Here is a 24139-nt window from a genome sequence, read left to right as displayed (position 1 = left end):
ACGGACCTCCAAACATCAGAATATCATATATATCACATCATATAATGACATTATGTACGCGAGAAATTTTTAGGATTAAGTTATTGTTGTGGTGCATTAGATGTTAAGTAATATTGCTTGTAATCATTGAGTATACCTTCATTGCGTCTCTTGTATCTTCATTAGATCCTTTTTGATACAAATTCGTCTGACGTAATAGTACGATCATAAACGTGTTTCAGAGACTATTTTTAGCATTTAAAAGTAATTATGTTAGGTCATGTGTGCTATCGCAAAGAAAGATTTTTTTTCTTCAAGTTTTTGTTGGAATTATATTGTCTGTTGTGAGGAGGAGAAACTTCTTCTATTTTCACGATATCTCTTCTGTACAAGATCAACACTCGTTAAAGGATCTTCGTTTCATGTTTCAATCACGTCTCTTAATGGGTTCTTTAATGATTAAATGTCAACATTTCTAAGTTGAAAAAAAAGTCTTTGTGCAAAAGCTCTTGTATTTTATGTGTGAATGATTTTGCAGAGCATTAATAAAGCTGCAATATGTACTAATGTATGTTTAAACATGTGTTGAGTACCCTTTAAATGACACCATTATCTTCTAATGCAAGTTTATGATCCTCGACGTTACAAGAATCCCCATCGTTGCAAGCCATGAGTTTTGTGTCCATTTTATTTCCACAAATCTATGGCTGTCCACTACAAGTTCTCGCGAAAGAATCACTGAATATTTATTAAGTGACAACAGATTTAACTTTCCGATGAAAATTATCATTTTGGGTACATTAGCATGGCGACGCCCATAAAGAAATCATGTGGGCCATGTGTGGCAAATTTATTCATTAAAAATGCGATAGATCCTGATGAACAGAGGTGAGTAAAATATATTATAAAATAGTAATAAAACTAAAACATTCACTGATCATATTCATTGGACAAGAGTTCCCTGACTTAAAGCGTTATATCATTTTCCTATTAGTTGTATGGTAAAAACACGCTAGTTTTACCATACAATGTTCCTTTTTCACTTGGTTTGTATTTGTCTCAAAAGCATTACTGTTATACATTTCTGCATTGCTCTGACATTCTAGAATCCGATTACCTTTAGATCTATAGTATCTGCAACTCGTGATGCTGATATAAAACACGGCTCTCTGTTTATGGTCGCCGTGAATCCAACGTTTCACCGAAATTGAAAAAATTCACTTCAGAAATAAAAAAATATATCGATATTGACTATCAGTCAAAACAAGTTTTGGGAAATTGCGTGCAAGGGTACGTATGCAAGGTAACTTATTTTTTTCTCAGATCTTTATATATTTTCATATACTGTAATTTCCAAAACTTCGCTCCATTTTAAAAACCAATTAGAACTTTTTGGAATGTAGAATTGTAGGCCAAACCTTTACCTTTAAAAATTCCTTTTCAATACTTAGAAATCTGTTCTTTAGAAATATAGAAATATACTTAGAAATCTGTTCTTTACGTATATATATATATATATATATATATATATATATATATATATATATATATATATATATATATATATATATATATATATATATATATATATATATATATATATATATATATATATATATATATATATATATATATATATATATATATATATATATATATATATATATATATATATAAGACGTATTGTGAAGCTTCTGAAGATTGAAAATGAAAGCGCTCGAGCTTTACTTAACGTTTTCGTGTTTCTTTTTTTAAATTGTACCCATAATTTACCGAGCACTTACTGGATTTATATTTGTATTTCTATACATATATATATATATATATATATATATATATATATATATATATATATATATATATATATATATATATATATATATATATATATATATATATTCAAAATTCCTCTTAAGGTTTCCTTGCCAAAGCAACAATTAGGTTAATTCTTTTTTCTTTCTGGTGAATTTCATAAGAATTTTTTTTCTCTGTTTTTTGGCCACATTTAAATTATAATTGCTTTTATTTTCCGGATATTTTCTGAAGACATCAAGTCTTTGAGTTAGGAAAACACTCACCTTAAGGTTTTTCCCCAAAGCAACAAATAGGTAAATTTCCTTTCTCTTTTCTTAGTTGTAAATGTTACAAGGATGTTTTTTTTCTGTTTTTTTTTTTGGGGGGGGGGGGGTATTTAACGTATAATCGTATTATTGCTATTATTTTCTGGATGTATGTGTAATCAAAATGAATGAAGACATCACGTCTTTCAGTTTGGAAAACACTCACCGTCACTTTTCTACATTGTTGCAAACACCAGTTATAGGACTCTGAACATGTTCAAAAATGCAAATTTCAATCTTTGGTTCATTTTGCTATGGTAACCCTGACATATAACAGTTCCCTTTTGCCTGATACAGGTTTATGACATCAGAGTCTTTTCTTATCGAGAGTATGAAAAGAACAGGGATATACTTGCTACGGCTCCTATGTAAGAATACAACAGAGAATGGTTCTCAATACATGTTATATTAGTTGTACTTTACTATTCAAAAGTATCATAGCAGAATTATGTACATATTCAAATATAATATCATACCTTGTGCGCAGTAATAAAAGTCTACCGGTAAATACTCAAAAAAGACGCTGTTCTTACAAATAATTGAAAACAAGAATAGCATCTATTTTAATAGCAAACGATTACATCTGATTTTGTAAATCAGGCCAATAAGTAACAACAAATATAATAGATTAGAAATTCAGTTCACCTGCTGCCAGTAACAAGAACACATACATTTTACTTTAGGGCATTGTATTAAAATGTATGCTTTAAATGTAATTAAAAAAATGATCAAAATTAATTAATCAAAATAAAAACAAATAACCTGGTCATACACACCTCTGCTGTAAGTTTTATCATTAATTTCAAAATTCGCTCAATTTCTCTGTTCAAACAAAAATGCAGACTCTGAAAGGGCGTTCGGTATTGTTAAAAATACACCTGTACAAAAATCTTTCATTCCTCTCCAAACCATTTGCAAGTACCTGATCCATTTTGCCTCATGTCTAGAGTTATAAATGATTATGTAACTTCATAAGTTGTTTGAACTCTAAGTAAGAGAATTTTTATATTTTCAAATAAAATTAATATTAAAAAGTAAGAAATCTAATTTACTCTTCAAATTTATGAAAAATTTCGCAAATGATGCAAATTTAACATTACAGTTCATGATATACACATATGTCAAATATTAAGTAGTTATCATATCAAATTCCAATGATCGGCATCATCGCCCAAATAACATTCAAGTAGATACATGTGTATACAGTTCCCATACTTAACATTATCATTGAAATTTCATACTTTAAATAAGGAATCCAGAAAACGTTGTAATAGGAATGTCGCTGTGCGTGTGATAACCTGTACCACTGTGATGTCTTACCCATACCATGTCTCCATCTTGTAGCCGTAATGTTACCAGGTTTGTACCCGTCTCCCAACGATCATTAGTGTTATAAGAATTAGCCATTGCTCGAACCTTGCTAGTTCCGTTTAATACAATGTCGACATATATATTGTTAGCATTGTAGCTTTGAATACTGACATAGAATACATACTCTCCCTCTACTGGTGCGGTGAAGATTCCGTTGGTGGGATTATATCCCCCTCCCACGTTATTAAAAACTTTATTATACACTAAAGTCCCACTGTTCCATGAGGTGCTATCAGACAACACTCCAGCAGTAAAAGCGACTCTCTTAGACAAGTCTACAAGTTAAGAATAGTCTGTGAACAAAGCAAAACAGTACAGAACAAATACGTGAAATTAAAAGATTAACAAGAATTCTCTTAAAAATTCTAAAATGGACGATAGAGGCACAACCTATGTACTTAATGAAATATGGACTCGAACGAACAGTAGATAACAGAAGATAACGAACAGTATTCAAGAATATTTTTGATACAATGTCAAAATAAAATGGAAATGCATTTATTCTATTTACCTTTTTTATAATTAAATATTGGTTAATATTTTTTTCTTTTGTAAGTACATTTGTAAAATATATTTTCTTTGAGAGAAAAAAATACCGCATTTATTTCTGGTAACATTCATTCTGAACACCTCCAGAGACGACACAGTGGTGGACAACTTCAAGTGGTCATACTGGGATTGTTTGACTTCAGTCCTTATGTCGCCTATTGTCTTGTTGATGTCATCTAAATGGACAAGTTTTTTATGCGGATACGTTAAAAAGGTGAAAGTAAAAAATGAGTGTAAAATGTTAATACAATTTTGAATTCTGAATGCTTTATTACAGGTAAGACAATGAAAACAATAAACAGTCATTTTTCGTAAGGTATAGTAAATTAAAACAGAATTAAACCAGATATAAGGGAAGGTGTAGCATACACATTTAACAAGATCAAATTTGTGAAGGATATCTATAATGTAAAAAAAAAAAAAAAAAAAAAAAAAAAAAAAAAAAAAAAAATTGCGTTCACTGGAAAATGAAATATTTAGGTTGCATTTGAGATGGATTGCAAAGCCCCATCTTCTAGCTAACGAAATTACTAATATATTTATTGGTCAAAGAAAGTTTTACAGAGTCATAGTCTCTATGTGAAATATGCATTTAAGCTATGTGCAAAAGTATAATGGTGATATAGTGGTCTAATCAAAGGATCAGCATATACTGCTATTAAAATGAATTCGCTTTAATTTCAGCATAAAATTTCATATATTTCATCTTTTATAAATGCCTTTATGTTACATACTCCATACAGTGTCAATTCTCCCGGACTACCTTCCCTACAAATAATGATATGGAGTTGTAGCGTAACATAATACTGCGCTTCTGGAGCATGTTTATGTTAAAGAAGAACTCTCTATGAAATAATACAGTCATTTATGGTATTCGGAATCACCCCGAGTTTTGCGACTCTCGGGACTTTACGTTTTGGCTGTACTTTATACTACAACTTCACACGTGTGACAACAAAGCAGACAGCATCAGCAAGGTACATATAATTAATTCCAAGAAATAAAATCAAAAATACCATGCATTAATTCATTAATTAATAATTTCATTAACCAACTCGCTACATCTTTATTGAAGAAATACCCCTTGTAGAAAACGTTGCATGACATTTGACAGCGCTGTCGTAGCGGCGTTTTTTGGTTGATACATGTCATATTGGGTATTGAAAGAACGGCAATTTTATAAGCTTCTAAGAGCTATAAATGTGTTTGAAAACACTTCAAAGTTATAAATGTTATGACCACATTTGCAACCCATTACAGTTTAAGATATTTCGAATCAGGTGTGTACATAAACGCGTGCACTCAGCACACACAAACACATGCTGATGCACAGTACTTTGTAGTGTCATATGCCAAGAGAATAAAGTAAATAATAACTATAACAGACTAGTCTGGGTTTATACGGGCCTTTTTTTTTTTTAACAAAAAAAAAAAAAAAAAAAGAAATTGTATTTCATTTACATGTATCAAAATACATACGTTCTGTAATATTTCTACTTATATATGTACGTATGTCCTTGACATGAGTGCACTTAGATAGATGTGGACTGGAGGGGAGTGGGGTTTTTTTTTATTAATGTTAAATATAGTGGATATAACAACCACCAGTCCTACCCAAAGAAAATCCGCTGTTGGTGCATATTACACAACAATATGTAATTCTTGATTATTGATTTGATATAGAAATGGAAAGAACTAAGGAACGCAAGGAAATTTGGACCCCATCTAAAAGTCATGCACAGAGACTAGCTGCAAAGGTTACAAGGAAATATTAGAATAAATCAGCCCACAAGACGACAACTGTTAGGAAAGTTTTATATCAGGTTAATTATAATAAATTATCTATTAGAAGAGCTGCATTAGAAAACAACCTCTCGTATTCTTTTCTCCAAAGAAGAGCATCTGGACAAGTAGATGTTGATAGTAAAAGAGCTAGGTTCAAGGTCTGTGATTTAAAATAAGTCAGAGGAGGAAGCAATGGAAAAATATTTGTCAGAAATGGCACAAAGAGGAATGAGGTTACGTCCAACAGAGTTTCTGGACTTTGTTGAAATATCTATCGTGAAAAGGGACGAGAGAAAATCCGTTTAAAGACAATAGACCTAGTTGGGATTGGTACTATGGATTTTTAAGGCGCAACTGTCACTTTATTCAAAAAAGAACAGAAACACCCCTGGAAATCTTTACAGCCAAGGTGACCGTGAAAGAGATTGATGACTGGTTTGATAAATATAGAATATTTATGTCTGACAATCTTCTCTTGGATAAATCTGAAATAGTATATAATGCAGATGAAACTGGATTTAAGATGGGATCAAAATCTGGTCATGGCATAGGTCCAGCCAAAAAGGTAAATGCAGACCCAGTTCCACATGTGTCGGGGGGAGGGGGGGCAAAGAGAGAGAGAAAGTTACTGTGATGTACTGTGCAAATGCTGAGGGCACAATAATTCCTCCTTTTTTGTGTTTTCCAAGCCATGCCAGCATCCTAGGACTTATTGGCTGGTTCACACAGATATGCTCATGCAGAATTCACAGAGAAGGGTTGGATGGATCGATGCAGAAACTTTCAGAAAATTCATAAAACATCTTCATAATCATGCTGTGAGAGAAAGACCATATATTTTTTACTAATTGATAGCGTAGGGAGTCATGTTGACATGGAATCTTTCTATAGAAATCTACAGGTTAGTAAGAAATGCAACTCACTTGACGTAACCACTGGATGTGGGAGTTTATGGACCCTTGAAGAAGAGTTGGTACAAACACCTTAGATCCCACACCAAACAACATTCCGAAGACATGGTTCGAAAACAAAAATTTGCCAGACACTTGCAAGTGGCATTTCTGGATTTCTACAAGCCATGAACAGTGCAAAAAAGTTTTGCTTCTTCTGGTGTGTTTCCAATAGACAGATCTAAAATTTCAGACTGTAGACTTAAGCCTACCTTTACCTATGAAGAAAACTTAGACAATCTTCAAAGCAGCCAAAGAGGGAAATTTTTTTAAAGACATTGTGTGACAAAAGGATATCATGACTTTAAAGTGAAACCATTACAGTCCAGTCAGCTACCACTTAGAGTTGATAGGGAATATACGAATATTCATGATTCTGATGCCTGTTTGGTATGGATTCCAGATAATGTTCCTGTTGATCTCAAAGACACAGTTACAGATGAAAAGAGGGGCTTAAAACTAAAAGATATAGAGGATCTTCCCTGTGGACATGTCCTTAGAGGTTTGGCCAGTGCATTTAGATATATAATGGATGTCGGAGGTGAAATTTCAGCCACAGTTACTGGTGCACCTACACCAAGTTTAATTATATTCCCACCTTTGCCACTATGCTCGAGAAAAGAGGAGATGTAGTAATTCCCTGTACATACCGAGTATGTTCAAATAATTTTTAGACTGCCTTGAGTCGCATCCAGATGCATCTTGAAGGCATGTCAGAAAAGGAAGTTATTGAAGTGACCACCTCCTAAAAAAACTTGTTTGAACTGTGCACATCTTTTGGAAAAAGTGTTTGTGATTTTTTTTGGGTTTGTCTTCTTGATATACACTCTGAATTTTATTGCATTTGTTCTAAACACTCTGTCACAATTGTCTTAAATGTAAGAGAAGAAAATGTTTGCCAAGAGTCTGGTTTGCTTTGCATTTATATTTATTATTATTCCTGTATATAATCCATATACTGTACCGTCCCATATTGAAGAAAGTTTATGGTCAGTTTTCTAATATATTTCAGCACTATTGATAATTCTTTATTTTATCCACTTTTGTGTTTCTTTATTTCTAAATATTTGTATGAATGATACTTACATATACATACTTGTACAATGCAATACATTCATGATCTCAGAGAGAGAGAGAGAAAGAGAGAGAGAGAGAGAGAGAGAGAGAGAGAGAGTTGTATATCAAGATGAAAAAATGGTGTCTTTTTTTTTCTTCTTAGAATGTATATTCATTCGGCATTTCTTTATTTTCATTTACTAATAGCACTCAGGGAAGTCTATTTTTATTGTTACAGTACTTAGATAAATCTTTTTTTTTCTTTGTTACAGTACTCAGGAAAGTCTATTGTTTATTAGTACAATTGTTTTGAATTCAATTAAAACCTTTCAGTGGTTAAAAAAAAAACTCTTTTTGTGTTTAATGATATTAACAGGATGGCAATCATTTTTATAATATTTTTGGGGTTTGTTTTTTGGTGGGGAGGGGGGTGCGATGAATGCTCTCTCCTGCACGATCCCCTCCTGTGTTTCTACAGTGATTTCAGAGGAGAATTTCTCAACTTAAAAGTAAACACCAACATGCACAAAGTAGATGATTCTTGTTTTAAAAGACTTGGTTAATATTACAAACAAATTCATTTATCGAAATGTTGTTATCTGGCAGTTTTTCATCTGTTTATTTAGTGATTCGAAATACCCGGAAGTGACTCGCAATACACTAAAAGATGGTCTAAATATAGCCGCCGTCAAGGTCGCTATATCGAAGATGAGCTCGCTTTGTGTCGAAGATCTTTTTATTCATAGAACCAACTTTCTATTAATACCAAACAACCAGTTATAAACTTGTAAATTACATCGTTTGCAGCAAAAATGTTAAAGGTGATTCGGAATACCCTAAATGACTGTATATTTTAACTTTTACATTTCCTTCTACTAAATAAAAGTTAATTGCTGGAAAAATCACATTTCCTATCCCCAAACGGATATGTTCGGTAATTTAAGCCACCTTGAGCTTAATGATTTTGAATTGCTTGACCTGTAAATGTATAGACAGAGAAAAATAAATTCTAAAAAATGATATCATTTAAGAAAATGAGAGAAATTTTTTTTTTAATTTAAAAGGCCAGCCTACTGTAGAATGATTCAATAGCTTACATAATTTTTTAACAAAAAGACATTTTTTTAAGTAGGTGAACGATATACCCTTGCAAAATTTTACTTAAGTTACCTATAATTTACTACAGTAACTACTTGTCTCAATATTGCTGCCACAATTTAATGAAAAAAAATTATACAGATTATGTATAATAAAAATATCATATATTTTATCATTGTTGATTGTCGCCGCGTGGCGCAGTGGTTAGAGCGTCTGCTCTAGAGTCGCGGAGTAAGGAGTTGATCCTTACGTTGCGGGTTCGAATCCCACTGTGGGACGTGGAGACCGGTCCTTTTTTATGAGACCGTATAAACCGAGGTCCCGTGTCGCAGTAGGTGCTGGCACGAAAAAGATCCCTCACTGCTCAATGGACGTAAGTGCCGAGTATAGGACAAAATTTGCAGCTCTCCACCGGCAAGTGGTGGCGTCTCCATATGAGTGAAAAATTCTCGAGAGGGACGTTAAACAACAAACAAACAAACAAACAAAAACATTGTTGATTTGATTAACTTCGAAAATACATGATGCGTTTATTGTCCTTTCAGTATATAAAATTATGTATTTAAATTAATTTTTTTTCTTCCATTAAATTGTGGCAGCAATTTTGAGAACATTCTACAGTAGGCTGGAATATATTGGCCTCTTAAATTTAAAAAAAAGGTAATTTCTCTCATTTTCTTAAATGATATCATTTTTAAAATTTATTTTTCTCTGTCTATACATTTACAGGTCAAACAATTCAAAATCATTAAGCTTAAGGTGGCTTAAATTACCAAACATATCCGTTCTGAACCCCCCTTCTTAGTATCTGTTTAATGCTATATTAATTTAAGAATTGAAATGACTCCTGAAAATAAATAGAAAAATGCAAACATTAACAAACAGTCTTATTATTTTCTTATGCTATATTCAAATTCGAATTAATGATGTTATAACTGATGATCGGATATTTGAGGAGTGAACAAGAAGCGTTCAAGATAGAATTAAACAGATATTAAAAAGAGGGTTTCAGAGGCAAGTACCGAGAATATTGCATGTGATTGAATGGAATTAAAGTTTAGTTATCAGATATGCTGATGTAATTTTGACAATTATATTTCTTAATGGAGACAATCAGTGGTTCACTAATCCCGGTGGGCTTCTTAGCCTGATATGCTTAGACGTCTATACAATGGTTGATTATAGTTTTTGTTTGATCAGTGGGTTTGATAATTTATCAAAGTAATAAAAACTGGATTTATCGAGAAATGATTTTAATGCTTCTTAAACATGCCCTCAAAAACGATGTGGCAACGAAGAATTCCCGGGACACTAATAGCCACCTTGGAAGGGCATTTTAAGGGACGGTCTGGGCCTATCATTTCCGTTTCTGTCTGTCCTATTTATGGCTAGTAATTAACCAGACAATAAAGAACCGTCTTATGATGCTACTTACTGTACATGTGCAGTGATCTTTCGAACACTTTCCTGATTTATGTTTTTTTTTCAAATAGCATTATAGCATTGGTATATCTGCTTTCTAAAGCTGTTTGCTTTTATCTGAAGTCGAAAGCTTGTAAGTGGAAAATGAAGAGAAATCAGAAATTTCTTTACTATAAGTAAATGGATGCTTACCAAACATTGAAGATACAACTGCATTTTGAGAATTTTCCAAGTTTGACACTGACTTAGATATTTTTGCGCCAGAAGCAAGTAAATCATTCCTCAAATTTTCCAGAGATGTATTCAATTTTATTGACAGAATATCATACTTTTTATCTATCAATGCAGGGATACTCTTATCTATTTCCAACGTGTGTTTATTCAGGTCAAGAAGAGTAACTGACAGATATCGAACCTCAACTTTTAAGTCTCCCAGTATGGTACTGGTGTTTTTCTCAAAAGCTTCTCTCTTAAATTCTGATTGTTCTGCAAATTCAAAAATGTGTTCAGTCATTTGAGTGAAGTTTTCTTTTACGGCGTTGAATGTTTCTTCATACCTTCTGTGTTCAAGCTTAAGCCTCTCGTTTTCACGTTTTAGTTCGTTCACTTCCTGTTGCAATGATGTTATCTCCAAGTCTGTTTTCTGCTGTGAAGTTTCCAGTGACTCCATACTTTGTTTCAAGTCGACCATATCTTTCAATAGTGCGTGTACATTTTTTACCAGTGCCATTCTAATAATTGTTTCTTGATTCAGAAGTTGTCTGACAACGTCCACATTTTTCGAATCAATGTCTATTGTATCCAGCTGAGTGATATTTTGACCACTGTTATCTGTGAGTATAGATAGACTGTAAATGTGACAAAAATTCAGAAGGCTTGACGCAAAACCAAGGGTGAGCTTCATCTTCAAGGAGATGAACGTCTTGACGTTAAACGCGAAGTAATGATTTCCTTTGCTCTGGTTTCAATTTTGTATTCTAAGAAAAAATTGAATTAAACACTTTACTTCATCATTGCAGAAAAAGCCTTGAAGATGAAGTTGCTGGTGTGATGCATATTACCTTTTTCATTATAATGGGGGAAACCGTCATTTTGTCATCATTAACTCGGTGAGATAATATTCTTTATATACATGTATATACGTCAAACATAATTAAATAGTATGTAACATATTTCCAGGAACTATTTTCCATCGAAGAAGCTGTCAGACTGTATGACCCATCATAATAAAGATATATGTTATGCATTAAGTAAGGATCATTCATGCTGATAAAAAGGCTGCTAGCGCCTGATAAAATTAAAATTGTTGTGTGCATACTTTAAACCAATATCGACACTCAATAAACTACATTGATTTAAATGATTCAAGTTTCTGTTCAACAGGGGTCTTTTCTCTTTAGAATTAATGTTTCCGTTAATTATACAATGTCCCGAACATAAAGCTATAATCAAACAGCCACTCCATTATTTCATATAGAATATTTTGTTCTTTAACATAGAATAAACACTGTACAGACTAAACGAAGTCAGGCTTAAAGCAATTTGAGTTTTTTAAGATGGTACAAGTAGGTTCTGATACATGTCAGCGAACCATTAATCAAGAATCTTGATATTTTTCAGATGTGATTTATTAATGGTTTACAATTAAATGGAGATTACTGGTATTTTCATCGTCAGAATGTGCTGACAAAATTTAAAATCTTTTGAGCGTTTGGACCTGCGAAATATAAACCAGTGATATTTACTTCTCAATCAAATACACCGACTGTTGATAATTGCCTTTCATGCCAAATATATTTTTGGGGAAAAAAGAAAGAAAAGAAAATTCAATCCGAAAAATCTTATTTCAAGCAATTCAAAGTTGTAGAAGTCAAGAAGCATTTATCGAGTCGCACAAAGTTTGAATCAATAAAAGAGGACCATTTTAGCTTAAAAGAACTGATCGGAGGTTTCAGACCCAGTACTGTTTAACATTTTAAAGCTCTAGAGTACAAGAAAGATTTATGGAGAAATATGATACAATTATGACACAATGAAAGAAATATCTTTAAAATCTTTTCTACTTGACCAAATCAAATTGATGTTTGAAATATGTACAATATATAAATCATTATAATTGAAGGGGATGCAAACCTAACCTGAATTCTTACCCAAAGGTTTGGATAGTATTTTGTACTTTTAATTTTTAAGTTTTTCCTATAATTTCTTTCAGTAAAATGTTCAATCCCCTTCTTAGAGTGCATTTCGGCTGTCAATATTCAAATAATAAAAAACACGCTCCAAGTAAAAAATTGAAATTAACAATGACAAGGTTTGCTGATCAGTTTGCTTCACATGTTAAACAAGCATTCTGAGAGTATTGCATTAGCAATACTAGTCCCCTACCGGCAAGTGTAATCTGGTTCCCGTTAAGAATTGAAAATGCCATAATTCCGTCAAAAATCAATGAAGCGAGACGAAATGCAAACTTGATCTATAACTAATCAAGGTAAAGTCACATACCAAAAATCAGCTCAATATCTGAAAGCGTTTAGAAGAAAATTGCGGAAAACCCCTAAAAATTAAAAAGGCCGTAATTCCGTCAAAAATCAATGAAGCGAAACGAAATGCAAACTTGATCTGTAACTCATCAAGATACACTCACATACCAAAAATCAGACAGACAGACGGACATACATACAGCTTGACAGACAGACTGACAAACGGACAAACAGACTCAGAGGAAACCTATATTCCCCTCCAGTTTCACCGGTAGGGGACTAAAAAAAGGAGAAGCCATCAAACACCCCAATAAGCGTACAAAATATCAAATTATTTCACTCTTTATACAATAAACATCAAATAAAAATTCGTTATAAATTAGGATCAGCGATATGTTGTAGGATATCATGACTCTTATGGAATGTGTTAACATTCTAACTGAATGAGCCATCTGAAAGTTTAAAAGCTTTAATATGAATAAATGCGTAAGCTTACTTAATATCTTATGTGTATTGACAAAATTCTTTATTTGAGACTGAAGAATTCTCTGTACATTAATTTACATTTTTATTGAATCTTAATTTGAATATTTCTTTCCTTCTAAACCCTTTCAATATAATAATAATTTCTAATTTTACATTCTACTTTTGTTGACCATTTGCAAAATTCTAGTTCTGTTTTGTTGTTTTTGATAATTTATGCAATTATTTGACTTTTGATCTCTTTAATCATGCAATTTGACTTGTTGCATGTTCTTCTTAACCCAGTCTGTTAAATGTAGGCAAACTGAGTGGCATTATCTGATTAAGTCAAATTTTAAACAATGCTAACAAATTAATATAATTGAAGAAAAGATTATAACTCTACTTCATGGTGTTTGGCTATGTATCAATTACTTGTCCGAAAGGAATTCAAAAGGGCGTCGATCTACGTAAAAATCTTAAATAATAAAAAAAAAAAATGAAACTTACTTCATGTAAGGTTTCTTAGATATAGGTTTAATTTCCTTTAGACTAAATTGACTAAATTGAGAGTGACAATGGAGATCCTTGAGATACTATTGCATACTTTTGTGATATTTTTGAAGATTTAACTTTCAAACAAAAACATTCATTGCAGCACATACTCCCTAAAAATATTATACTGGAAGTTTATAGACCTGATCATGACTATGACACTTATATATATATATATATATATATATTATTTTAAAGATGCACATGTGATATTGCTTCAAAAGTAGGAAATGAAAAAAAAATCATAACACACTCTCTATAATATGTGGTTTCTGGGGGGAAGGGAGAAGGTAGAGCAAGCTTCGAGATTGGAAGATAGTGAGTTCAAACCCGGCCGCAAATAACCCAAGACGATAAAAAATAGGTAGCAACTGTTCCTTCGAATTGAAAGTTGCCGGTCTCTCGGGTTAGACCGTAAAAACCAAGATCCCATGTCACGACAGGCGTTGGCACGATAAAGATCAATGGCTCAATGGCCCTGAGTGCCGAGTAAAGTTAAACAACAATTAATCAATCAATCAATTAATCAATCGTGATCGGGTGTTTTTGGGTTCGATTCTAGTCCCCTGCACCGCGGTAAACCTAAGGCGAAAAAAATAGGTATTTTAGCCTCAGAATATTATATTGTACATAAATGATGGTAATTTGAATGATATCATAACATAATATACCATAATATATGGTACATGTTAGATTATGTGATGTGAAATGATGTGAAAAATATAAGTTACAAATGAAAAAGTCATTTTGATTTTTCGTAGATTCTATGAAATAGAAAATATGTAATAATTCATTGATAGTGGGATTTATTTTATGAATAGGTTGAACCAGATTGTTTTGTGTTACACTATACATGCACTCGTGAAATGCGTGAGTAAAGACCAAACCATAATTATCTTTATTTTGACGTTTCATAGTCATCAACAAATATCTCTATTTGAATATAAAAAATTGATATAAAGTCAAAAAAAGTTATTTCAATTATTGAATATTTTGATATTTTTAAGATATAATTATATATGAATGATATATGTATGGATGTGTTACATATATGCACTTGTACTGAATAAAAAATTGATATAAAGTCAAAAAAAAAGTTATTTTGATTATTGAATATTTTGACATTTTTAAGATATAATTATATATGAATTATATATATATGGATATGTTACATGTATGTACTTGTACTGAATAATTTTATTACTTTTAGTACAGGGTCTCCATAATTATTAGCCCGTGGATGTTTACGAGTTGTGACCCTAATAGATATTTGAGTACTGGCATCTTGTGTTAGAATGGTGTACAAAATAGGATTGCATAATCATGGCCAGCAGTCCTCCTCTTCAAGATGTTATATGTAGACTATATGTAAATACACAGCATAGTTCACTGTTAGTATAACTCCACTTCTATAAAAGATATAGAAGTGACATAACATACTACAATAATAGTATACAAGTTGTTTACAAATGACACAAGAGATTCGGGACAGTTTTACCTCAACACTGGAAATAGGTTTAGGCCCAAGAAGCAGAGTAATGATATGGATCACGATCAATGTAAAACTCTGTGTATTCTTCACCTCTAAAGGAGACCTAACAAGGACTGAAATTTGATTAAGAAATTAGAAAGGCAGTGGTAAATTTTATTGCGTTCCGGAGTTAAGAATGGTTTCCCAGATTAGTGTATTTGAAAATCAATGAGATGCCATGAGACGACTGTTGTATATAAAGACCAGTATTTTGAAAGAGAATGGTTATGCTGTTAGAAGAGACGTAAATTATGTTTGCTTTCGTGCTCCGACGCATACTTAGTCTTCTTTATTTTTACAATTTTTTTTTTAATTAAATGTGTTATTCTTATAAGACTTGAAGCTCATGATCATTAAATGTTGCCTTTTACTATGATAAGAAAAGAAAGATAGGTACGCAAAGAGAAACTAAATTGTTTTACTTGTCTACGACTTACTGGGATAACTGGGAGAACATTTTAATTGATCAAATTCATCTTTACTTTTAAAAAAATCAAACTTAACTTAAAAGAACAGCCGGAAATGGTGTCAACCTCCTCTAAATATGACATCATAATGGAATATGACGTACCTGCACTGCAGACTTGACCTAGTGCAAGAAAATATGCAGAAAATACCAAAAAAGTGGGATGATAACGTGAAAACAAAATGGAAAAAATACATAAATGTATTCATTATATGCATTCATACCTTATCTTGAATTTGTAATTTGGTTCTCGTCTGTTTTATTAAAGCATTTAAGATTTATTTATTAATATACTCTGCTGCATTTAAAGTAATTTAGAAGTCAGCTTTGTTCCACAAATAGGTACAAATTTATATATTTTGAAATATAGGTTTACTATTTTATTTTGAGAATTGTAAATATGAAATTTAATAATAATTTCTATTTATTATAATGTCAACATAAATAAACTATTGTCTATATGCATGTTTATTATCAGTTATACCTGTATTTCATTGTATTTTATAAAAACTTTGTATCAAGGAGAATAACTCTTGAATTCCCCAGACGCAATGTAATGTTTTATGATTTGTTATAATGTGAAATTACTATTGTTGTTTGTGAATGAAATATGTATTATATTTTCAGTGCATGATTTGAAGATGCTTTTATGATTGACGAAATAGATAAAGAACCATAATTGAATCCGCAGGTGTTTGCTCTATCAATAACCCCTGTCAAATTTTCATAGTTAATAAAAATACAAATCAAATGTAAATATTGAAAGTTAATGGTTTAAATAAGGAATTGAATAAGGTTTACATAAGGAATCCAGAAAACGTGGTTGCAGGAGTGTCACTTGTAGTCCAATAACCGATACCATAGTTAAATCTTACCCATACCGCGTCCCCTTTCTGCAGTTGTAACGTTACCAGGTTTGTACCTGTATCGTATTGTTCATGAGGCCAATTAGGAAAAGCTATTGACCTAACTTTGCTAGATCCGTTTAGCACAATGTCTACATATATTGCGTTGTTCTTGTAACTTTGGATAGTGACGTAGAACACATAATTTCCTTCTACTGGTGCTGTGAAGATTCCGGTGTTCGGGTTATACCCTCCTCCCACGTTGTTGATTACTTTATCGTACACTAAAGTCCCACTGTTCCATGAGGTGCTAGTAGACGACACTCCAACAGTAAAAGCTACTCTCTGAGACAAGTCTACAAAATAAAAATAGTGTAGATCTGAAGAACAGTACAAACATACAAAATAGTAGGATTGACAATAATCTATTTTTGAATTTAGAAATTTAGAAAAAATGGAAATCTATTTTACTTTACTTCAGTTCATTCTGAACTTCATAGGAATTCCCCTTAGAAAATTGTTTAAGACATTTACTTCTGGTAATATTCATTTGGAACGCTTCCAGATACGAAACAGTAGTGGACAACTTCAGTTGGTCGTACTGAGATTGTTTGACCTTAGTCCTTATGTCCCCCATAGTTTTGTTGATATCATCTGAAGGAATATTGCATAAATAAATACAAAAAAATAGACATACGTTATAGTCATATTACTTAAGGAGGATAAATACACATGGTCACAAGACTGCATTGACTAAAAGATAGTTTCTGTTAATTTAGATGGAAAACATTATTTCAAGTTTTATTATATAAACAGGTTAAAGTCAGTGAATGCTGAAGTTTTCTGTGAAATAAGGAACACAGGAAGAGTTTATAAGTGATCCGTAGCAGATTCTGTGCATTTATATCTTATTAAGCTTTCCAAGTTTCCTGTAACGTCAAAGTTGTTTTTCACGTATTCGTAAATCATGTAGTGTATTTATAACAATCATTTCTTGTTTACCTACGTCCTGTACAATATTTAATTAAGCTTTACTTTTCGATATTTCTGCAGCTAATCAATAAAATGAAAAACTGTATTCCTTCGTAATATATATATATATATATATATATATATATATATATATATATATATATATATATATATATATATATATATATATATATATATATATATATATATATATATATAATTTAATTTTGTTTGTATTCTAGCCCCTGATTTGTTAATATCCAAAAAGGAACACAAATTATTTCTGTATAACCTGGTTTGGTATGGGGACATCCCCCCCCCCCCCCCCGACAACCAGCTGAATCATCTGTATCCATGCCAGTCCTCGGGATTCATGGAAAATTCCAGATTTAATAAATGTACCTTTAACTTCAAACAATAATTCGATCTTACCACATGTAAACAAACAACAAGGCTGCTAGGCCTATGTATCAGTTTCTACCTCCCCTCGCTTCCCAACACTTCCGTTACTTCCGTTACTACGGTTGTATTATTGAGCGGCAAATTTGAACTAATAAAAAGCAACGGAATTTTGCTTCCATAGTTATTTAATGATTTAAAAATCAAATTATAAGGAATGACTCTAATTCTTGGCCGAATTACAAGAGTATAACTTGGTCTGGGTCAGTTTACGCTATTTTATAATCCGCTTCGCGGATTATAAAGCGTAAACTGACCTATATTATATGACCCATATTATATCTTAAAATGATAATTAAAACTAAAGGTAATAAACTGTTGTTCCTCTTACATTTCAAACGTGTGGGGCAGAATTAAATCAAAGAGACTTTTTTGTTCAATATATTCCATAGCACTAAAAATTGGGGGTCTTTTCAATTGAAATATAATTTTTTTGCAAAAATGCATGTGTTTTATATCATGTTTTATGAGTTCGTTAACTTTTTACTTTGTTTTGCACATGATGAATGGAGAATTTAAAATCGATAACATAACGAGATTTTGACGGGTGTTCTTTCCGTCATCTTGTCACTAAATAATAAAGCCATTATTCTATTTACAAGTTTAGTAATATTTACAACGTGGAACAATAATCCGCACTATAATTATGTAAGTATGCACTAACTCGTTTCCTTTCATTAATTCCCTAATACATGATATTTTTTCATTCCAAAGACCCTAATATTATTACAGTTATAACTGTCGTCTTCCGATCCTCCGTCGCATTCAAATGAAGTGGGAAAAAATGTGTACTCTCTCCTCTCTCCCATTCCGATTTCCTTTTTAATAATAAATGTTTTTCCTTTATATATACAGGTTGGCACTAATGGGTTTCCGTAAGAGAGAGAGAGAGAGAGAGAGAGAGAGAGAGAGAGAGAGAGAGAGAGAGAGTCATAATTCCATCAAAAATCAATGAAGCGGAACGAAATGCAAACTTGATCTATAACTCGTCAAAGTAATGTTACATACCAAAAATCAGATCAATATCTACAAGCGTTTAGGAAAAAATTGCGGAAAACCCTGAAAATTTGAAAAGGTCGTAATTCCGTCAAAAATCATTGATGCGGAACGAAATGCAAACTTGATCTGTAAGTCATCAAGATTCAATCACATACTAAAAATCAGCTCAATATCTGCAAACGTTTAGAAAAAAAGTGCGGAAAACCAAGTAGAACAGACTGACAGACAGGCAGAGGGACAGCTAGTCGGACAGACAGACAGACAGACGGACGGACAGACTCAGAGGAAACCTCTAGTCCCCTCCGGTTTCACCGGTAGGGGACTAAAAATATGTAATCATAATAAAGAAAATCATTTACTCTCAGGTCTGTATTTATACTGAAAGGAAAAAGAAACGCAGGTTAACATGATATTCGATAATCATTTTAATACTGGACCAAACATTATTAAAATTTGCATGGGAGGTATTTGGTTACTTTTCACTCAAATTGGTGTTCAAAATTACTCAACCATAAAATTATGACGTCACTTAGGGAAACTGGTAAGAAACCAATAGCAGATTGAAAGCAGGTTTGTCAACATGTTTTAATGTTATAAGTTGATACTCTAGAAGTATACACATCGTTTTTTGTTATTTAAACTTAATTTGAATTTCTTGCAAGAATGGTATAGCTGACGGAAGTTCAAGGTTGTCTGTCAATTGTATTGCCTGAGAACGAACAAAGGGAACAATAGGTTGTTTGTTGTGGATTTTCTACCATTATAAGACGTCATATCTGTTCCCAGCGATAGAGTGGAAGGGATTTCGTTCAACCATGACAGGAACGTCAGTGTCTAACGATACCTTGTCAAGACGGGACTGTCCATCCTAATACCTGCGTACTCGCGACGACACTACCACCAAAACCGCTTTTAAGACAGTAAGCAACTTAACTTCCACTCCAAAACTGGAAGAAACCGATTGTGCGAGTTTGGTCCGCGAGTTTGTCAAAATTACGGAAGTGTTCGTCTCAAACGTGCACGTGAGCGCTGCCTGCCTATTTTTTCTGCATGTTAACCCCCACCAAATGTAGCCAGGGTATTTCAAGATTTTCTAGCAAAAAGTCACATTAACCTACTCAACTGTATGCGTACAATCCACCTTTGTCTCCAATTGAAAATTTGTGGGACTGACTGGACTATAGAGTAAGAAGGCATATGAATATCCCAGCCCCTCTAAGGGCTACCTTATTGGAAAGATTGAATAATATCCCAATGAGAAAGATAAATGAACCGAAGACCTCCTTGCACAGGAGTATTAAGAATCTGACCGATGCGTAAAAGAACAATATCTTAAAGAATCAAAAGAATAATGACTACATTTTCGATTTCACTTCTGTGGGGGGTACTGTTAAATGTGTTTCAATTTCTTTTGAATTGTTCGTCAAAAACCAAATGTGATTTTCTAAATTTGTTGATTAAAGATATACCTAATAGATATAACATTACCGGAAAAAAACATTAAAAGTGCTTAGACACAGATTTGAACTTAATATTTTCTCAAAGGATGACTGTACTTAACTCCGGGTTTTGGGTCTTTTTCGGTCGCTTCTGTTGCTTTCATATCAAAATCTTATTTCATTTTTTATATTTATTAAAGAATCCTGTCAATTTCGAGCCGAATTTAAATATTACAATGATCTTAGACTGTTATACAATAAAATGATTCTATGTTTTCTGTCCTTACTCTTTCCAAGTGTAGAGAATTTAATACACTTACCTGCCCTTGATTAAACATTAGGTATACATGAGAGGTGGAGCTAACATTGTAGGAATGGCTCTAAAATTAGACTAGATAAATAACAATGACATGTATTAGAAAAATACGAGATCATTCTTTCCCATTCCCTCTTAATTCTGCATGGCACAAGTACACTATTTTCAGAGGTTTCAAAAACGAAATTAACAAAATGAGCGACGTCCATGTGAGTAAAGAATCATTTAAATCAATGCCAAACAATTTAACGTGTTCGAGCACTTTGTCCTAGTTAGCACAAAACATGCTACTTTACAAGTTACGTGACGAAATTTAATATTCACAGAGTTACCTGAGGTAAGAAATCACGTGGTGAATTATAATATTCAACATGTCACAGCCCTTGGTTACAATAGAGAGAGCGAATGTAAGAAGAAGCAGTTTTTTCTCGTTTAAACCATGAGCGCATGTTTGTCTATTAATCTCCCTTTGACACAACGTTGTTAATGCAAATATACAACTACTGTTAAACGGAGAACAATAGACAAACATGCGCTGACTATGTATAAAGTCAGTGAAAAGGTGGGCGTCCTCATTATCGTACGGAGATTCAAGGAATTGTGATGACCCTTGCCTTAGAAAACATCTTCGTACTTCGTAAATACGTACTTTTATTTAATATAATTACATGAAGTTGTAGATTAGATGTTTACCATTTGTGCAATTAAAATAAAAATGCTTGTTTCGAAAGTTTATTTTTTCGCAATTTTCGCATGTCCTTAAGTGCAGTCATCCTTTTCTGTATGATATCACGACTTATATATTGCAATAGCATTTCACACAAAAGTATAATTAAAAACCTATTTCATCTGGAAATTATTGGAACAACGAATTCCGGGACGCTTTTGATTAACACATCTTTGCACTTACACAAATTTTAACTTTATCCTTAATATTTAAGAAAAGAAGCCATTTTGTTATGTATTAATAACATCTATTATCAAGACAATTCAGAGTAGAAATGTTCGAAAGCAAGACCAGCTCACCAGTATTGTCAGTCCGTGCTCTTTGATGTGTACAGAGTTTAACAAATTGAACACACCCGTGAATCGTAAACTGTTTTTCAAACAGGGCACGAGCTCTGTTATTGTTAATGTTTACGACTCACCGGGTGTGTTCAATTGTTAAACTCTGCACACACCACTGAGCACGGACTTAACAATACTGTGAGTGGGTTTTGCTTTCGAACATTTCTACTCTGAATTTTCTGGGTTATAATTTTAATATTTTTCATTAATACACAACAAAATTGCCACTTTTCTTAAGTATTAAGATTAAAATTAAAATATGTGAAAGCGCAAGGATGTGTCAATCCAACGCGTCCAGAAATTCGAAGTTTTGATAACTTCGAGATGAACTAAGATTTTTATTATATTTTAGTATGAAATGCTACAGCAAAATACAAGTCATGAAATTATACAGAAAATTTGTGAAAATATTAATGTCATATCTGTGTCCAAGCACCTTTAAAAATGGTATCATTAGATAAAAAGTTTACCCTGCCTTTCTTTTTTCTTTTCAGTATACATGTAGTAGGAGAAGCAAACTTGCTATAGGTAAGAGACATTATTACAAAGATCAAAACGTTAAGGTGTATATAAACTGTATCGAATAATGCTGTTTTCTGCTTGAGAAATATAGTATAAGTAGGTGTGGGTTCTTTGAGTGCCATATGGTCTCTATAAACTTTAAGGAAATACAGCTGTAGTTTGCCTTTCTAAATTATACGATCGCAAGCGACGTTACAAGATTCCAAGGACATATACCTTCACTCGTACATAACGTCACTGGCATTCATAATGGTTCAGAATAATGTGGAAATATATGCAGAATCTCATGGCATATATAGAAATCGATCCATTTAATTTTATAAAACAGCAATGATATAAATTGTCGACGGTGACATAATGTGTTGAAGGGCGATGATATGTGGCGGAAAAGTCAGATTTATTATCGCTGTAAATACATGCAGTGCGAGAATATACACTGTATGCTGCATGAAAAGAACCCTTTATAAATAATTCCTTCATTGTATGCTTGATAATACCCCCAAACACCTTTGTCTGTGTATTTCATATGCCTAATACAATTATGTCGCAGATATTTGAGTAATTGGTCGTACATTGCTCGCGCGTGTGTATGTTTGTTATGTGTGATTTGAATGAAATTGACACCAGCATAAAAAATGGGGATATTCCCTCTCAAAATTCACAAAACAACTAACTGCATCTGAAAAATTGAAATAAAAACAAAGTAGTGTTTCTTCTGTATCGTACATTTGTTTAGCAAATGCATATTTGTACAATTAAATGATGTGTAATAAATAGCTTCAGTATCAAAATTGTAAATAAATACATAGTAAAAAATTAAGCTTTAAAAAATAAACCAAGAAACATTTCAGAAACTCATTTTCAATTTAAAAATAAACATATTAGATTAAATAATGAATGCCCTTTTTTCATTTTTTGGATGTATGTGCAAGAATATCGCATATAAAGGTGTTTATAAATGAATAAATACGAAAACCCAAGAGAAACACTCACTGAGAATAAAATGTTCCAACTATCGATTACATTTTTCTGAGCCTTAAATATCTGCATTTTTGTAAAAAAAAAAAAAAAAAATAAGTGAAGTTTGAACTTTTGAAGCAATCTGCATCTATATTTCAAAAGTGTCAGTAAAGTGAGGCTTACCGAACATTGAAGATATAGCCGCATTCTGAGAATTTTCAATGTTTAACAATGACTTTGATAGATTTGCGTTAGAATAACGTAAATCATTGTTCATAATTTCCAGTGAAGTATTCAATTTAGTTGACAAAATTTCAGAATTCTCTTCTATCAATACCGGGAACATCCTTTCCATTTCTAGAGTATGTTTATTTAAACCAAAAAGAGCATCTTTCAAGCTTTCAAGTCTTGCACTGATGTTTTTCTCAAAAGTTTCTCTATCAACTTCAAATTGTTTTGTAAACCCAAGTATGTGTTCACTCGTTTCAGTAAAGTTTTCTTCGAGTTTGTTGAAGGTCACTTCAAACTCTCTTTTTTCAAGCTGAAGTCTCTCGTTTTCAAGTTTTAGTTTGTTCATCTCTAATTCAGTTTTTTCTTGTGACGTTTCCAGTGCCTTCATATTTTGTTTGAGATCGACTATGTCCTCCATCAGTGTGTATACGTTTTTCACCAATGCTATTCTTATTATCGTTTCTTGGTTTATAAGTTGCCTCAATCCGTCCACACTTTTTAAAT

The 24139-nt window shown here is 32.4% G+C and overlaps 3 protein-coding genes and 1 pseudogene across 3 annotated transcripts; 1 reads left to right on the top strand and 3 right to left on the bottom strand.

Annotated features, from left to right (window-relative positions):
• Positions 1-3341: 3341 nt before the first annotated feature.
• LOC133204258 (cerebellin-3-like) lies at positions 3342-4842 on the bottom strand. The gene is made up of 3 exons (XM_061340000.1): positions 4827-4842; positions 4067-4195; positions 3342-3745 (listed from the first exon to the last, which is right to left on the bottom strand). Exons 1-3 carry the CDS (start codon positions 4840-4842, stop codon positions 3342-3344), a joined length of 549 nt encoding a protein of 182 aa, XP_061195984.1.
• An 862-nt stretch (positions 4843-5704) lies between these two features.
• On the top strand, positions 5705-7503 carry LOC133204110 (uncharacterized; annotated as a pseudogene).
• Positions 7504-10427: 2924 nt separating this feature from the next.
• On the bottom strand, positions 10428-11234 carry LOC133204257 (uncharacterized). Its single transcript, XM_061339999.1, has one exon. The coding sequence runs from the start codon at positions 11232-11234 to the stop codon at positions 10428-10430; it is 807 nt and encodes a 268-aa protein (XP_061195983.1).
• A 5137-nt stretch (positions 11235-16371) lies between these two features.
• Positions 16372-24139, bottom strand: LOC133204028 (uncharacterized). The gene is made up of 3 exons (XM_061339810.1): positions 23588-24139; positions 17204-17323; positions 16372-17025 (listed from the first exon to the last, which is right to left on the bottom strand). The coding sequence occupies exons 1-3, from the start codon at positions 24051-24053 to the stop codon at positions 16622-16624; spliced, it is 990 nt and encodes a 329-aa protein (XP_061195794.1). The 5' UTR covers positions 24054-24139; the 3' UTR covers positions 16372-16621.

Source organism: Saccostrea echinata, unplaced genomic scaffold (assembly GCF_033153115.1).
Source record: "Saccostrea echinata isolate AGI-Se365-2 ecotype Australia unplaced genomic scaffold, CSIRO_AGI_Sech_v1 ptg000052l, whole genome shotgun sequence".
Classification (NCBI taxonomy): Eukaryota; Metazoa; Mollusca; class Bivalvia; order Ostreida; family Ostreidae; genus Saccostrea; species Saccostrea echinata.
The sequence above is the reverse complement of the archived record's forward strand: the minus strand, read 5'-3'. Positions and strand labels throughout refer to the sequence as shown.

Bases quoted from the DNA above. Each gene is read 5' to 3' on its own strand.
- LOC133204258 (XM_061340000.1), bottom strand. The intron at 3,746-4,066 runs GTATTTTTTTCT...CTTAACTTGTAG, and splicing joins TGTTACCAGAAATAAATGCG to ACTTGTCTAAGAGAGTCGCT.
- LOC133204257 (XM_061339999.1), bottom strand. From the start codon at position 11,234: ATGAAGCTCACCCTTGGTTTTGCGTCAAGCCTTCTGAATTTTTGTCAC.
- LOC133204028 (XM_061339810.1), bottom strand. From the start codon at position 24,053: ATGGAGGACATAGTCGATCTCAAACAAAATATGAAGGCACTGGAAACG. The intron at 17,324-23,587 runs GTAAGCCTCACT...ATATTCCTTCAG, and splicing joins GGCTATATCTTCAATGTTCG to ATGATATCAACAAAACTATG. The intron at 17,026-17,203 runs GTAAATGTCTTA...TTTATTTTGTAG, and splicing joins CCAAATGAATATTACCAGAA to ACTTGTCTCAGAGAGTAGCT.